General features: G+C 40.8%; 1 protein-coding gene across 3 annotated transcripts in view; it reads left to right on the top strand.

Moving 5' to 3' along the window:
* The window catches only part of NBAS (NBAS subunit of NRZ tethering complex), a 358,882-nt gene that overhangs the window by 210,523 nt on the left and 133,067 nt on the right, over positions 1 to 15,292 (top strand). For all 3 annotated transcript variants that reach the window (XM_073897011.1, XM_025867764.2, XM_073897012.1), the window contains 2 exons: positions 5,528 to 5,604; positions 5,984 to 6,121. In XM_073897011.1, coding sequence (XP_073753112.1) covers positions 5,528 to 5,604; positions 5,984 to 6,121 — 215 coding nt within the window. The remainder of the gene's footprint in view (positions 1 to 5,527; positions 5,605 to 5,983; positions 6,122 to 15,292) is intronic.

Here is a 15,292-nt window from a genome sequence, read left to right as displayed (position 1 = left end):
TAGAAAAGTAGTATGAAAGTGCTGTTTTAGAATGGATTGGAAGAAGAAAGACTGAAGGCATCAAGCAAGGTCGGAAGGTTGTTGAAAGAGTCCAATTTTTAAACTACAGTGTGTGGCTGTGAAAATAGAAAGTGTGGGAAAGAGTTCTTTGGAAATGAATCAGCTTGCTTGGATGGCTGATGGTTGGGAGCAGAGAGGAGGGTGAAGTCCAAGATGACTCTGGGATTTTATGTTTTGCTAGTGGGGAGAATAGTGCACCATTGTCAGAAATACGAACGATACTGGGTAAAGAATTAGTAATGTGGGGGAATATTTGAGTGGCAGTGTCCCAACAAGCAGTTGGTAATGCAGGTCTTGTGAAATGGGTCAGGACTCTAGAGATAAAAGTTGGGGGAATACAGTGAGGTATTGTCTGAGTTCTGGGAGGAACTTGTGAAGTGGGATTAACAGAGAGTCATGAAACAATCTAACTGAATTCCCACATTCAGCAGTTGAGGAGAAGAGGGTCTGGTGACACAGACACGGAGGAGGGTCATTTGAGGAGAGCTGCCGGGGAACCCTGGAGGAGGGACCGTGTGGCAGTGCCTTGTACTTGGGTGAGCCCTGAGAGAAAGTGGAAAGGAGAGGATTGTTGAGTTTGTTAGAACGGACAGCTCCCAAAGGAACATTTTTCCCTGAGACGGGTGTGATTTACTTATGTATTGGCACAGGGCCAATGGAAAAGGACTTGCTCTGATTCTAAATCCCCTTTGTTGATTGAGGAAAACAGTTACTTTCTTCCACAGAGAGGTTGGGAGGAATAACTAGTTCAAATAAGTGTTGCGTGCTCCGTGAGAAGCAGCTGAGTAACAGCGAGGATGGTTCCAGAAGTGCGTCAGCTAATCGGGTGTGACTGTAAGTCTTGCTGTTGTCTTCCTGCTGCAATTAGTCTACACGCCTAAATGCAGTAGCTAATTCATTAATAACTATGATTTATATAAAATGGAAGTAATCACCTCTGTTACGGCCATGGCAGTTACTAATGGAAGAACCTATTATTTGTCATTTTGGGGGGAAATCAAAGAGTGTCCTAAATGAAGAAATGAAGAAAATGATTTGTTTCCTCAAGTCTGTAGTTTATAGAGGTGGGGGAAGGAACTTTCTGGGTGCTTTCTATATGCTAACGAGATGATCTGCACTTTACTTCATTTAATCTTAGTTTACATGTGAGGAAAATTAAGACTCTGATCTAAAATCCAAAATGCTTTAAGGACTTTTTGTAATTTGGCATCAAAACCTGAACTAAGCTGACATGAGGTTATTTAAGTCTTTGCTTTATCTCATTTAGTGTGAGCATTTAAATGTTTTACAGCAGAATATTAATGTCCTTGATTATTGGGTGCTCTCAGGCTGGCTGAAGGTATCATATAATATGTGATATAGTTACAGTATAACTTCCTGGAAGTCTAAAACATTCTGAATTCTGGGACACAAAATCATGCAGTAAATGATTGGGAAACCAAGGAAATATTTATGTGACACCAGCCTGGACTCTTGTTGTCCCCTCTGAACTGGTCTCCAGGCTTTTCCTCATGCCCCCTACCCTTAATTTTTTTTCTCCACCGGAACACCCAGAGGGATCCTGTTAAGATGTGTTTCAGACTATGTCACTCCTATACTCAAAGCCTTCCAAGAGTTAATCAATTACTTCTAGTAGAAGTCCGAGTTCTTAGACTGATCTACACGGCCCTGCATTAGGGTTCTGCAAACTATGGCCCTCTGGCCAGACCCAGCTGCCCACTGCCTGTTACAAATAAAGTTCTGGAACTGCTACCCTTTGTTGAAAAAAAAAAAAAATCATGCAGTAAATGGTGGGTCTCAGTTTTGATCTCAGAACTTTCTCTTTCTTAAGATGGTTTCCTTCTCGCTTTATCATTCTGATGTAGGAAAGACATTATTAGGGTTCGAAGCCGATAGCCAAGAAAGAATTCTTGAGACATCTTTGGTGCAAAAAGGTGATTTTATTAAAGCATGGGCACAGGACCCGTGGGCAGGAAGAGCTGCTGCCCGGGGGTTGTGAGGGGTGGCTGATTATAAACTATGGGGTTGGGGGAGGTAAGTAAAAGGGAGGTTTCAGGAGAACTTTCATATGCTGAGGAGGACCTACAAGATACCAGAGGCCTTGCCAATGTCAAATTAAGGTCGTTTTTTTCCCCTCTAGCAAGGCATTAACATTAAGATAGTTGGGAGATTCCTGGAAGAAGGTCAGACATGTCCCACCCAGGAGCACGGGGTGTGGGAGGTTGCAGGGTGTCAGCTTATGCTTTATTTTCAGCCTTCCTTCTGCTCCCTCATCAATTCTGCCTCATTTTATAGTTTATAGATGTTTTAGTTCTAAAATTACATGGGATTTTGGTTTTATTTAGATATGCTAAGACATCCAGAAGTGGAAATGATTGTCACGAAGGAAGAAGTTTCTATTCACACATCTCTAGAAACAGGAGGCAGGGCAAGGCCACTCAGCCCCAAGGGGGAAAGCCCTTGGGTCATTCAGGAGTCAGAGGCAGAGTGTTGAGGGAAAGCAAGCGCAAAAACCTTTATTGTGCTTTCCATGGGAATGAATAGGGGAGGGATTGTAGGAAAACTTGAGAAAGCCTAAAATAGATGGTTTGAATAATTTTGTAAGATTCCAGGCTTGAGAGTTGTCTCTGCTTGTCCAGTACCTAGCCGTGGGGTGATTAGGACAGAAGAATGTAAAAGCCAGTGAGAAAAGGTGGTTCGGAGTACTGGCTCTGAATTGGTTGGTTTGCATATGGAAGAATGCTCACAGGCAGCTTGTTTGCTATCTTGAGGAACTGTCTAGCTCTCCAAGGGCAGTCTGTCCAGGATTATCAAGACCCCCCCAAATGTCAAAGCATCATAAAAAAAAAAAAGATAAACACATTTTTATGTATGAAATAAAATCTATGTGGATATTATTCACTTAGAGCAAACATTTGTTGCTTGGTAAAAGTAACAATGATGATTCTTTAGACTTCCGAGGGTGATTTTGTCATCTTTGAGCGCATGAAAATTTGCTATTTTCTCTTTCCTGCTGTATTAAGCTTTATATGTCCAAGAAATGCTATAGAGATCATCTTGTCAATTATTTCTATGAAATAATATAACTATCTTGAAAATAAACCTACTGGAATTTAGGTATTCAGATGAAGATCCTCCCCTTGAAAGATATTTCCTGGGGACTATGCATTTATTTCAATTATGTCATCACTGTTCTTTTTCCCTGTTTTGGTTTGTTATTGGGTTGTTTTGGAATTTCCTTCAGGGTCTGTAGCATATTCATTGCAATACCTCTGGAGTATTTTCATCTCTTGAGGGTGTTTTGGTTTTGGGATACAGACAAATGCACGTTAAATGGAGTGAAAGATTAAGTCAGTCATACGATTAAAAAAAAAAAAAACCCAAACAGATCTGACTAGAAGAGAGTCAGCGACGGGACTGATACTCCCAGGAGGCCTCAGATGGGCCCCAACCGCACTCTAAGAGGTCTGGCCCTTCGGTAGCCAGAGCAAAGCCCCACACCTGAAATAAGGGCTCTTGAACTTTGAGGAGACAAGGCTAATATTGATGAGTGGGTTCACATTGGCTTGTTTGAAAGTCGGCTTCCTTTGTGCATAAAGAAGGGAAGTATCTGAAAACAAAATGGGGGTGGGAAAAAAAAACTGGGTGAGATTGCAATTGTAGGTCACTTTATAAGAAACTACATAAGAAAGAGAATTAACAGGGAAGAATTATTAGTTTGTGAAACTATTGGACTTTTTTTTTTTTTTTCTCCAAAATACGGGTCCTGAAGGATTGTTAAGTTAGGCAGGTATCGAATGGTAGAATATATAAGGCAGATAGAAGTCAAGTGGCAGCCCTGGGGTTTTGTGTATGTGTGTATTTGTACGGTATGCAATTTCTTTCTTTTTTTTTTTAAGATTTTATTTATGTATTAGAGACAGCTAGAGAAAGAGAAAGAGCACAAGCATGGGGGAGAGGCAGAAGCAGACTCCCCGCTGAGCAGAGAGCCCGATGTGGGACTCGATTCCAGGACCCAGAGATCATGACCTGAACCCAAGGCAGACACTTAAACCAACTGAGCCACCCAGGCGCCCCCAGTATGCAATTTCTACACACTAAGTAAATCTTTCTGATATCATCCAGAGTGTTCTGTAGATTAAACTTACAAGTTTCTTCTTACTTTGTCTTCTAGTGTGTTTATCCCAAAGGGCAGAGACTTTGATTCTTATTAGTGCAGTGTCTGGTTCAGAGAAGGTTCTCACTGATACGGAAAGAAGGAATGAATTTACAGATAGGCCTTGAAACGAGTAGTTTTTGATTAGCAAACCTCTCGAAATCGTACGATTCCTTGGAAATCCTGAGGCTGACTGGTGGTCCAACTTGGTTCATAAGGTTTGGAGAAATCAGATATAAATATTTAGAGAACCAATATTCTCTCTGTAAGGTACAGTGGAGAAAGCTCAGTTTTTTCCCTCATGAGTCATCCACAGGAGATTTTGAGTTCTAAGTCAGATTTTGACACTTGTAGGTGGTTCCTTACCCTACCACCATCTCATTGCCCAGACTGCCAGCTAAGCACAGATTATATAAATGACTTAAGTTTCAGTTCAAGTAAGACAGGAAGGTAAATCTTGTGGAAAAAAAGTTATATGGTGTTTTTCCAAGGTCAAATATCATTTACTTTGGATTATTCACATACTGTTCTCCTTCATTAGTGCAGATCATGAGAGTCTGTGTTCTTTAAAAATAAAGGATTTACATTGTGATTACATACGACTACCTGGTATTTGTCACTAAGACCCTAAATGAATGGAACATTTCCTTATTAATGCAAACTGTATATAAACACAGACTTTGTTGGCAGTGTGCTCTCGTATTAGAGCCATGACATTGATACGTCATTGCTTATATAAAAAATTTTGTGGAAAAGTTGTTAATAGTTGGGATATTTTAAGATATTATATAATTAAGGCAAGGTTCTTTTTTTGTGGAGTATGATGAAGAGGGATGTTCTTGGAAGGAACAAAACCATCTTCATTGCAGTAATCAAAAGATTTATCCTAAATTTGCACTCACAGCTATTTTGTTTCTTTCATCTTTAGTGCTCATATGCTTATTTTCCATATTAAGCTGTCAGTGATAAACATAATTTTATACATGGCCTGGGTCTTTAAAACTAAAAGATTAGCTGTAAGAAACCATCCTCCGTGATCTATTTGCACTTAGACTTTGTACCTGCACTTAATAGAATTTTCTCCTGTTTAAAAACATAACAAATAGCACAATTTGTCTGAGTTAAGGCAAGGTTACTATTTAATAACATAGTTTCCTGTGATCTGTATTTGGGTGGTGTTAAGAGACATTTGTAAGAGGTCTTAAAGAGTCCTCTGAAGCTAATTATCTGTTGAAATCACATAACTAAAAACCTGGCACTTAGTAACTATGAAGGTCATATAGATGATGCATTTTTTTTTCCTGCTTTCAGTTCTCTTGCGGCTGGCAAGCGATGCTTTACCAAATGACATGACCTTGGCTCTTGCTTATCTCCTTGCCTTACCACAGGTAAGTTTCCTCTTACCAAGAGAAGACGTCATGAGTAAACAAGAAACCTACACTGGAGATTCTTCACCAATAAATTGTTCATTATAGGCTTCACTTCCTCCTGATTGTTCTTTTGTGCAGGAAGGACTGTGGTGTCAGTATTCAGAGAGCAAATTCTACAGTTTTAGCTGAAGTGTTAATTTCAAAATCTTCTTTTGCACGCATAGGAATCTGCCTTTACAGTTTTTCTGAATTCTAACGTCCTCTTAAAGTTGAGCTTGGGATGATGCAGTGGAAACTTTGAACCAAAATTCTACAGCGATGACTAGAAATGTAATAGTTTATGATGATTTCCTCAGTTTCCTTTGAGCTGAGTTCCTTCTGTCGTGTTCCTTTCTAGGTGTTAGATGCTAACAGGTGCTTTGAAAAGCAGGCCCACTCTGCTTTATCTCTCCAGCTGGCAGCCTATTACTACAGCCTCCAGATCTATGCCCGCTTGGCTCCGTGTTTCAGGGACAAGTGCCATCCTCTTTACAGGGTGAGTCCTCATGGCTTCCACTTGATTAACAAGCAGAGTTAGAGCTTCTCTAAAACAGTTAAAACACGTGTTTATCCCTTTGGAGGGACTGATGTGCTTTGTGTCCAGAATGCATTCCCCGTGGCCAACAGCCCCTGCCTTTTCTGTGTTGGACATAGTTGCTTTCTAGGCAGCAGTTAAGAAGAGGCCGTTTCCAGTGTTTATTGTGAATGCTGATGCTTCCCACAACTTGGCTGTCATTTATATTATTTTGCAAAGTTCTTAGGGCAGGTTAAAGTAGTAGGAGAGGAGAAATAGAGAATTGGTTTTTTCATTTACTGCCCGAAAGGAAGATGGCTCCAGTTTGGGACAGTAGGCAATACAGTTCTTTGAGTAGCACTGTTCTTTGATTTATTTTAAAGCCAGAAATGTGAGAGTAGTAGCTGGACAGATGAAATGTTGAAACGTGTTATACCCACTTGCCACCACGCTCCAGACAACTTTGGTATAACTTTATTGTTGATTTCTGAGCAAAAGTGCCTAAGCGTGGCCTCAAGTTCCATGTGCCACCTTTTGTGGACACAGAGGTGTGACAGATGCCACTAAAAAATCAAAGCCCTCCAGGTTTACCTGTATATACCAGTTTTAATTATCAGCCTGGGGAAATTATCTGTTTTTTTTGTACTGGAGTATTTTAAGAGAATTGCCATAATCTCTTAAGCAAATATGGATAAGCAAATATATCAGACTTTCATATCCACTATGTGTACAAATAAAAGGTTCCGATTGTATTGAGGCAGGATTCTTTCTCCCCTGACTTCAAAGCACACTGTAAAGAAGTAATTTCACAATCTAAGTGTGACTGAAAGTTCTAGCTGTCTCAGCCACCCAAAACATAGCTAAGTAAATGAAAACATTCCATTTGTGGCAAAAATCTGTGGCTTTCCTTCATCAATTTTTCTTTAAAGAGGGTAAGAGTGGCGGGGGGTGGGGGGACCATCTACAATACAGGATAATCTCCCAGGGGCTTACTGTTATTATATGTGGATTGTCCTGTGGCATAGTTTGATCATGATGACGTTCGGCCAAGAAAGGAATGTTTCCTTCTTTTATCCAGTTAATAAAAGGTACTAGTTATTTTGGAGATTCTGAATTTATTTTTTTTGTTTTTGATAGTTACTGCCGCTGTTTCCTTCTTTTATCCAGTTAATAAAAGGTACTAGTTATTTTGGAGATTCTGAATTTATTTTTTTTGTTTTTGATAGTTACTGCCGCTTTGTACAGTTACTTTATTCCATGCTCTAGTAATTTTCCTTTGTTCTCTTTTTATGTCTCAGGTATGTTTTTATGTGAAATAAGGAATTGACGTACTGTGCTGTAAATTGAGGGAAAGAAGTGATTATATAGGTGGAAATGTGGCAGGTTTCCTTCTGGAACTTAATGGCTTTCTTACATTCAATCAGAATGTTCACGGCATGTTTGCTGGAGTCTGCTTCTAAATACCCTATCTTTCATTAGTGCTGTGTATGTACCCAAGTAACCGTTTACTCCGAAACTCCAAGTATGTTGAAACACAATGAAGCTTTACTTCGATCAAAAGCATTATGCCTTGTTATAACCACCAGTCATGTCCTCAGAATGTACTTGACTGAGATTTCTATGTGGCTGCCATGGGGATGGGAGCCACCTCTTTTGTTCCCACGTCCATGGTCTGTGTTAAGATCACTCTGTGTGCCTAGCACTGTGTTCTGTTTTCCATGAATAAGGAGGATTGAAAGGCCAGTCAGCTGCGCACCTCGTGTGTGCCTTGGACTCTGACCGAGTGTTAAGATGAAAAGGCGGATGTGGCTGCCTGGACCCACCACTTACTATAAAAGCGTAGAAGACAATTGGGTACATGGGGATTGGGGGGCTGCCCAAAAGAGCACTGCAGACCCATGTGGCCCAGACCACATGCCCATCCTTTAAGGGCGAAAGAGCTTGCTGCACAGCCACACTGTGGCCCCGTCTTCAGTATCATTTCTTTACAACCTTAGTTAAAGGAGTCCTCTTGAAGGAAAGTTCTAGTACAGCATGTATTTTTCCTGTTTTCCCCAATAGTAAATTATTTTGTACCAAAAGTTAAAAGTCCCAACTCATGTACTGTTTGTGAGAGAGGTAAGTTAGGAGAAAACCATGAAATTCCATCCCAACTTTTATATGTAAAAATCCATTTCCTTCTTCAGATGCTGCAGTCACTCCATAAGGAACCCCATTTAAAATTTCCACAACTGAACCGTGGGAAGAGACAAAGTATATGTGCTGCCGAAGCGAGCACTGGGAAGAGACAAAGTAGAACACTGAAAGCTAAGGGTTAGAAGTAAAGGTGCTTGCATCTTGGTTTCTTCTGTGTTCCCAGCAGTTCTTTTCACTTAGTAGAAGTGTGAGCATTTTATTTCCAGGTCCTGTATCTCGTGTGAAGGACCTAGAGCGTGGCGTTGCAGTAAGAAAAACAGTGAGACTTGATTCCTGCCCCTTTGTACCCTTAACCCCAGTTTCTGTTTCTTCCTTCCATCCTGTGTCACCTCACTATTGCTGCCCTTCAACTCTTGGTCTTGTTCCTGTCACCGTTTTCTTATCAAACTATCTTTTCCTTTGAAGGTGCCCCTTGGAGCTCGCCTCTCTTGCCCTATCCCTGGGCCTCTGATCCTTGGTTGTTAGACCCCCCCCCCCCCCCCGGCATGATTCCTAACACCTGCTCCCATTCTCCTTTTGGGCCCAGTAGCAGAAGGCAGCTGCTGTTCAGGGTCATTGGTTCAGGAAGCAGCGTTAGATTCGAGTGGGAACAGAAGCCAGTAAAGTCCATGTGGCCCAGTGGTGATGTCTCCGAACATGATTTCTAACTTCTCAGCTGCTCCAGACAGAAACAGATGTGCCCTCCAGGAGTGTTAGGACAGCACTGGCTCCTCGGGCCAGCTCATTCTCCAGGGACTTCTTGGCAACTCTGTCTGAAGCATGGGGTTGGTTGGTAGCCTGAAAGGTGAGCGGAAGAGTTAGAAAGTATCCATGATTTTTCTTTTTTAACATCAAATACAAAGATGTTCTGAAATTCTTCCAGATAGATGTGTTAATAGGGAGTTAATAGATGTGTGAATACATCTCCGGTTTTCTCCTCCCTGCCCCATGTCTTCAAGTTAATTCAGTTTCCACGGTTCCTTCACCTAAACCAGTGTAACAGCCTGGTAAACCCCACCCTGTCTTCATTTTTGTTGGTTTTGTATCTTTTCCCAGACATCTGTCAGAATGGCCTTTCTGAGGTGGAGACCTGGTCATCTGGCTTTTGGCCTCAAATCCCTCCGTGATTTCCTGTTGTCCTGGCAAGGTCTGCACGTCCCCCACGGTCTGGCCTCTGCCTGTTTCTCCAACTTCATCTTCCTTTGTTCCTGGCATGCCAGGCCACTTAAATTTCTCAAATGTCCTGTGTGTTCTCTTTCCTTGTCTTCAAACCTGTGCTCTTTGCCTGTAATGTTTGCCTCCTCCTTGGTTCAGACGTTACCTCACCCAGGCAGGCTTCCAGCCGCCTGCCGCTAGCCCGCCGTGCTCGCAGGCTGTGCTTGGTGCTCTTACCTAGGCATTGTACTGCCCTGTACTTACCTCAGTCATAGCTCTTAAACACTCTCTTGTTTGGAATTTAAAATGCTTTTCATCTCACTAGATAGCGAGCTATGTGAGGCCCGTGTCTGTGTTGTATTTATTGGTTTTCCCAATGCGTAGAGCAGAACCTGGATAATAAAAGGGAGTAAATAAATGTTCACTGGGTAGATTATTGAAAATTAATAAGTAATTCTGTAGCACATGTGAAATGATTGAATTGTGTGTGTGTGTGTGTGTGTGTGTGTGTATTTGCTCAAGTATTTATCGGGTGATTACTTTATGCCAGGCAATGTTCTGGATCCTGGGGAAACACAAGTGAACAAAGTACATAAAAACCTTTTGCCCTTTCTAGACTTACATTCCATTGAGGAAAGGACATCATAAGCAAAACAAGTAAATAAAATATATACTCTGTTAGATGGTGATAAGAGCTATGAAAATGAAAAGCAAAGAAGAAGAATAAGAAGTATGTGTATGTAGAGGACAATTTAAACAGACTCAGGAAACATCTCAAATTGAGAAAGTGACTTTTTTTTTAAAATTTTTTTATTGTTAATCACCATACATCATTAGTTTTTGATGTAGTGTTCCATGATTCATTGTTTGTGCATAACTCTCAGTATTCCATGCTGAACGTGCCCTCTTTAATACCCATCACCAGGCTAACCCATCCCCCCAACCCCCTCCCCTCTAGAAACCTCAGTTTGTTTTTCGGAGTCCATCGTCTCTCATGGTTCGTCTCCCCTCCGACTTACTCCCCTTCATTCTTCCCCTCCTGCTATCTTCTTCTTCTTTTTTTTTCTCTTAACATATATTGCATTATTTGTTTCAGAAGTACAGACCTGTGATTCAACAGTCTTGCACAGTTCACAGCGCTCACCGTAGCACATACCCTCCCAAATGTCTATCACCCAGCCACCCCATCCCTCCCACCCCCACCGCTCCATCAACCCTCAGTTTGTTTCCTGAGGTTAAGAATTCCTCATATCAGCGAGGTCATATGATACATGTCTTTCTCTGATTGACTTATTTCACTCAGCATAACACCCTCCAGTTCCATCCACGTCGTTGCAAATGGCAAGAACTCATTCCTTTTGATGGCTGCATAATATTCCATTGTGTATATATACCACCTCTTCTTTATCCATTCATCTGTCGATGGACATCTTGGCTCTTTCCACAGTTTGGCTATTGTGGACATTGCTGCTATAAACATTGGGGTGCACGTACCCCTTCGGATCCCTACATTTGTATCTTTGTGTTAAATACCCAGTAGTGCAATTGCTGGATCGTACGGTAGCTCTATTTTCAACTGTTTGAGGAACCTCCATACTGTTTTCCAGAGTGGTTGCACCAGCTTGCATTCCCACCAACAGTGTAGGAGGGTTCCCCTTTCTCCGCATCCCCGCCAACATCTGTCGTTTCCTGACTTGTTAATTCTAGCCATTCTGACTGGTGTGGGGTGGTATCTCATTGAGGTTTTGATTTGGATTTCCCTGATGCCGAGCGATGTTGAGCACTTTTTCATGTGCCTGTTGGCCATTTGGGTGTCTTCTTTGGAAAAATGTCTGTTCATGTCTCCTGCCCATTTCTTGATTGGATTATTTGTTCTTTGGGTGTTGAGTTTGATAAGTTCTTAATAGATTTAGGATACTAGCCCTTTATCTGATGTCATTTGCAAATATTTTCTCCCATTCTGTCGGTTGTCTTTTGGTTTTATGGACTGTTTCTTTTGCTGTGCTAAAGCTTTTTATCTTGATGAAATCCCAATAGTTCATTTTTGCCCTTGCTTCCCTTGCCTTTGGCGATGCTTCTAGGAAGAAGTTGCTGCGGCTGAGGTCGAAGAGGTTGCTACCTGTGTTCTTTAGAATTTGGATGGACTCCTGTCTCACGTTTAGGTCTTACAACCATTTGGAGTCTATTTTTGTGTGTGGTGTAAGTAAATGGTCCAGTTTCATTCTTCTGCATGTGGCTGTCCAATTTTCCCAACACCATTTGTTGAAGAGACTGTCTTTATTCCATTGGACATTCTTTCCTGCTTTCTCAAAGATGAGTTGACCATAGAGTTGAGGGTCCATTTCGGGGCTCTCGATTCTGTTCCATGATCTGTGTGTTTGTTTTTGTGCCAGTACCATACTGTCTTGATGATGACAGCTTTGTAATAGAGCTGGAAGTCTGGAATTGTGATGGCGCCAGCTTTGCTTTTCTTTTTCAGTATTTCTCTGGCTATCGGGGTCTCTTCTGGTTCCATACAAATTTTAGGATTATTTGTTCCATTTCTTTGAAAAAAGTGGCTGGTATTTTGATGGGGATTGCATTGAATGTGTAGATTGCTCTAGCTAGCATTGACATCTTCACAATATTTGTTCTTCCAATCCATGAGCATGGAACGTTTTTCCATTTCTTTGTGTCTTCCTGAATTTCTTTCATGAGTATTTTATAGTTTTCTGAGTACAGATCCTTTGCCTCTTTAGTTAAATTTATTCCTAGGTATCTCATGGTTTTGGGTGCAATTGTAAATGGGATCGACTCCTTGATTTGTCTCTCTTCTGTCTTGTTGTTGGTGTATAGGAATGCCACTGATTTCTGTGCATTGATTTTATATCCTGCCACTTGACTGAATTCCTGTATGAGTTCTAGCAGTTTTGGGGTGGAGTCTTTTGGGTTTTCCACATACAGTATCATATCATCTGCAAAAAGTGAGAGTTTGACTTCCTCTTTGCCAATTTGGATGCCTTTGATTTCTGTTTGTTGTCTGGTTGCTTGTGGCTAGGACTTCTAATACTATGTTGAATAGCAGTGGTGAGAGTGGACATCCCTGCTGCGTTCCTGACCTTAGGGGAAAAGCTCTCAGCTTTTCCCTATTGAGAATGATATTCGCTGTAGGTATTTCATAGATGGCTTTTATGATATTGAGGTCTGTACCCTCTATCCCTATACTCTGAAGAGTTTTGATCAAGAAAGGATGCTGTCCTTTGTCAAATGCTTTTTCTGCATCTATTGAGAGGATCCTATGACTCTTGTTCTTTCTTTTGTTAATGTATTGTATCATGTTGATTGATTTGCGGATGTTGAACCAGCCTTGCAGCCCAGGGATAAATCCCACTTGGTCATGGTGAATAATCCTTTTAATGTACTGTTGGATCCTATTGGCTAGTATTTTTGAGAGAATTTTTGCATCCGTGTTCATCAAGGATATTGGTCTGTAATTCTCCTTTTTGATGGGATCTTTGTCTGGTTTTGGGATTAAGGTAATGGTGGCCTCATAAAATGAGTTTGGAAGTTTTCCTTCCATTTCTATTTTTGGGAACAGTTTCAGGAGAATAGGTATTCATTCTTCTTTAAATGTGTGATAGAATTCTCCTGGGAAGCCATCTGGCCCTGGGCCTTTGTTTGTTGGGAGATTTTTGATGACTGCTTCCATTTCCTTAGTGGTTATAGGTCTGTTCAGGATTTCTGTTTCTTCGTTTAGTTTTGGTAGTTGATACATCTCTAGGAATGCACCCATTTCTTCCAGGTTCTCTAATTTGCTGGCATAGAGTTGCTCATAATATGTTCTTATAATTGTTTGTATTTCTTTGGTGTTGGTTGTGATCTCTCCTCTTTCATTCATGATTTTGTTGATTTGGGTCATTTCTCTTTTCTTTTTGATAAGTCTGGCCAGCGGTTTATCGATCTTGTTAATTCTTTCAAAGAACCAGCTCCTAGTTTCGTTGATCTGTTCTACTGTTCTTTTGGTTTCTATTTCATTGATTTCTGCTCTGATCTTTATTATTTCTCTTCTCCTGCTGGGTTTAGGCTTTATTTGCTCTTCTTTCTCCAGCTCCTTTAGGTGTAGGGTTAAGTTGTGTATTTGAGACCTTTCTTGTTTCTTGAGAAAGGCTTGTATTGCTATATACTTTCCTCTCAGGACTGCCTTTACTGCATCCCAGAGATTTTGAAGAGTTGTGTTTTCATTTTCATTGGTTTCCATGAATTTTTTTAATTCTTCTTTAATTTCCTGGTTGACCCACTCATTCTTTAGTAGGATGCTCTTGAGCCTCCATGTATTTGAGTTCTTTCTGACTTTCCTCTTGTGATTGAGTTCTTGTTTCAAAGCACTGTGGTCTGAAAATATGCAGGGAATGATCCCAGTCTTTTGGTACCGGTTGAGACCTGATTTGTGACCTAGGATGTGATCAATTCTGGAGAATGTTCCATGGGCACTAGATAAGAATGTGTATTCCGTTGCTTTGGGATGGAATGTTCTGAATATGTCTGTGAGGTCCATTTGGTCCAGTGTGTCATTTAAAGTCTTTATTTCCTTGTTGATCTTTTGCTTAGATGATCTGTCCATTTCAGTCAGGGGGGTGTTAAAGTCCCCTACTATTATTGTATTGTTGTAGATGTGTTTCTTTGCTTTTGTTATTAATTGCCTTATATAATTGGCTGCTCCCATGTTCGGGGCATAGATATTTACAATTGTTAGATCTTCTTGTTGGATAGACCCTTTAAGTAGGATATAGTTTCCTTACTCATCTCTTATTACAGTCTTTGTTTTAAAATCTAATTTGTCTGATACAAGAATTGCCACCCCAGCTTTCATTTGGTGTCCATTAGCATGGTAAATGGTTTTCCATCCCCTCACTTTCAACGTGGGGGTTTCTTTGGGTCTAAAATGAGTCTCTTGCAGACAGCATATTGATGGGTCTTGTATTTTAATCCAATCTGATAGCCTGTGTCTTTTGATGGGGGCATTTAGCCCATTTACATTCAGGGTAACTATTGAAAGATAGGAATTTAGTGCCATTGTATTGCCTGTAAGATGACTGTGAGTGTATATTGTCTGTGTTCCTTTCTGATCTATGCTGCTTTTAGGCTCTCTCTTTGCTTAGAGGACCCCTTTCAATATTTCTTTCAGGGCTGGTTTTGTGTTTGCAAACTCCTTTAGTTTTTGTTTGTCCTGGAAGCTTTTTACCTCTCCTTCTATTTTCATTGACAGCCTTGCTGGATATAGTATTCTTGGCTGCATATTTTTCTCGTTTAGTGCTCTGGATATATCATGCCAGTCCTTTCTGGCCTGCCAGGTCTCTGTGGATAGGTCTGTTGCCAGTCTAATGTTTCTACCATTGCAGGTTTCATATCTCTTCTCCTGAGCTACTGTCAGGATTTTCTCTTTGTCTCTGAGACTCATAAGTTTTACTATTAGTTGTTGGGGTGTTGGCCTATTTTTATTGATTTTGAGAGGGCTGCTCTGTGCCTCCTGGATTTTGATGCCTGTTTCCTTCCCCACATTAGGGAAGTTCTCTGCTATTATTTGCTCCAATATACCTTCTGCCCCCCTCTCTCTTTCTTCTTCTTCTGGGATCCCAATTCTTCTAATGTTTTGTCTTATCGTATCGCTTATCTCTTGAATTCTGCCCTCGTGATCCTGTAGTTGTTTCTATCTCTTTTTCTCAGCCTCTTTATTTTCCATCATTTGGTCTTCTATATGGCTGATTCTCTCTTCTGCCTCATGTATCCTAGCATTTAGTTCCCCCATTTTTGATTGCACCTCATTAATAGACTTTTTTATTTTCG

This window comes from Callorhinus ursinus, unplaced genomic scaffold, assembly GCF_003265705.2.
Source record: "Callorhinus ursinus isolate GAN/ISIS: 27379988/994484 unplaced genomic scaffold, GSC_fseal_2.0 scaffold10, whole genome shotgun sequence".
In the NCBI taxonomy this organism is placed as follows: Eukaryota; Metazoa; Chordata; class Mammalia; order Carnivora; family Otariidae; genus Callorhinus; species Callorhinus ursinus.
This window is presented reverse-complemented; position numbering and strand designations above follow the sequence as displayed.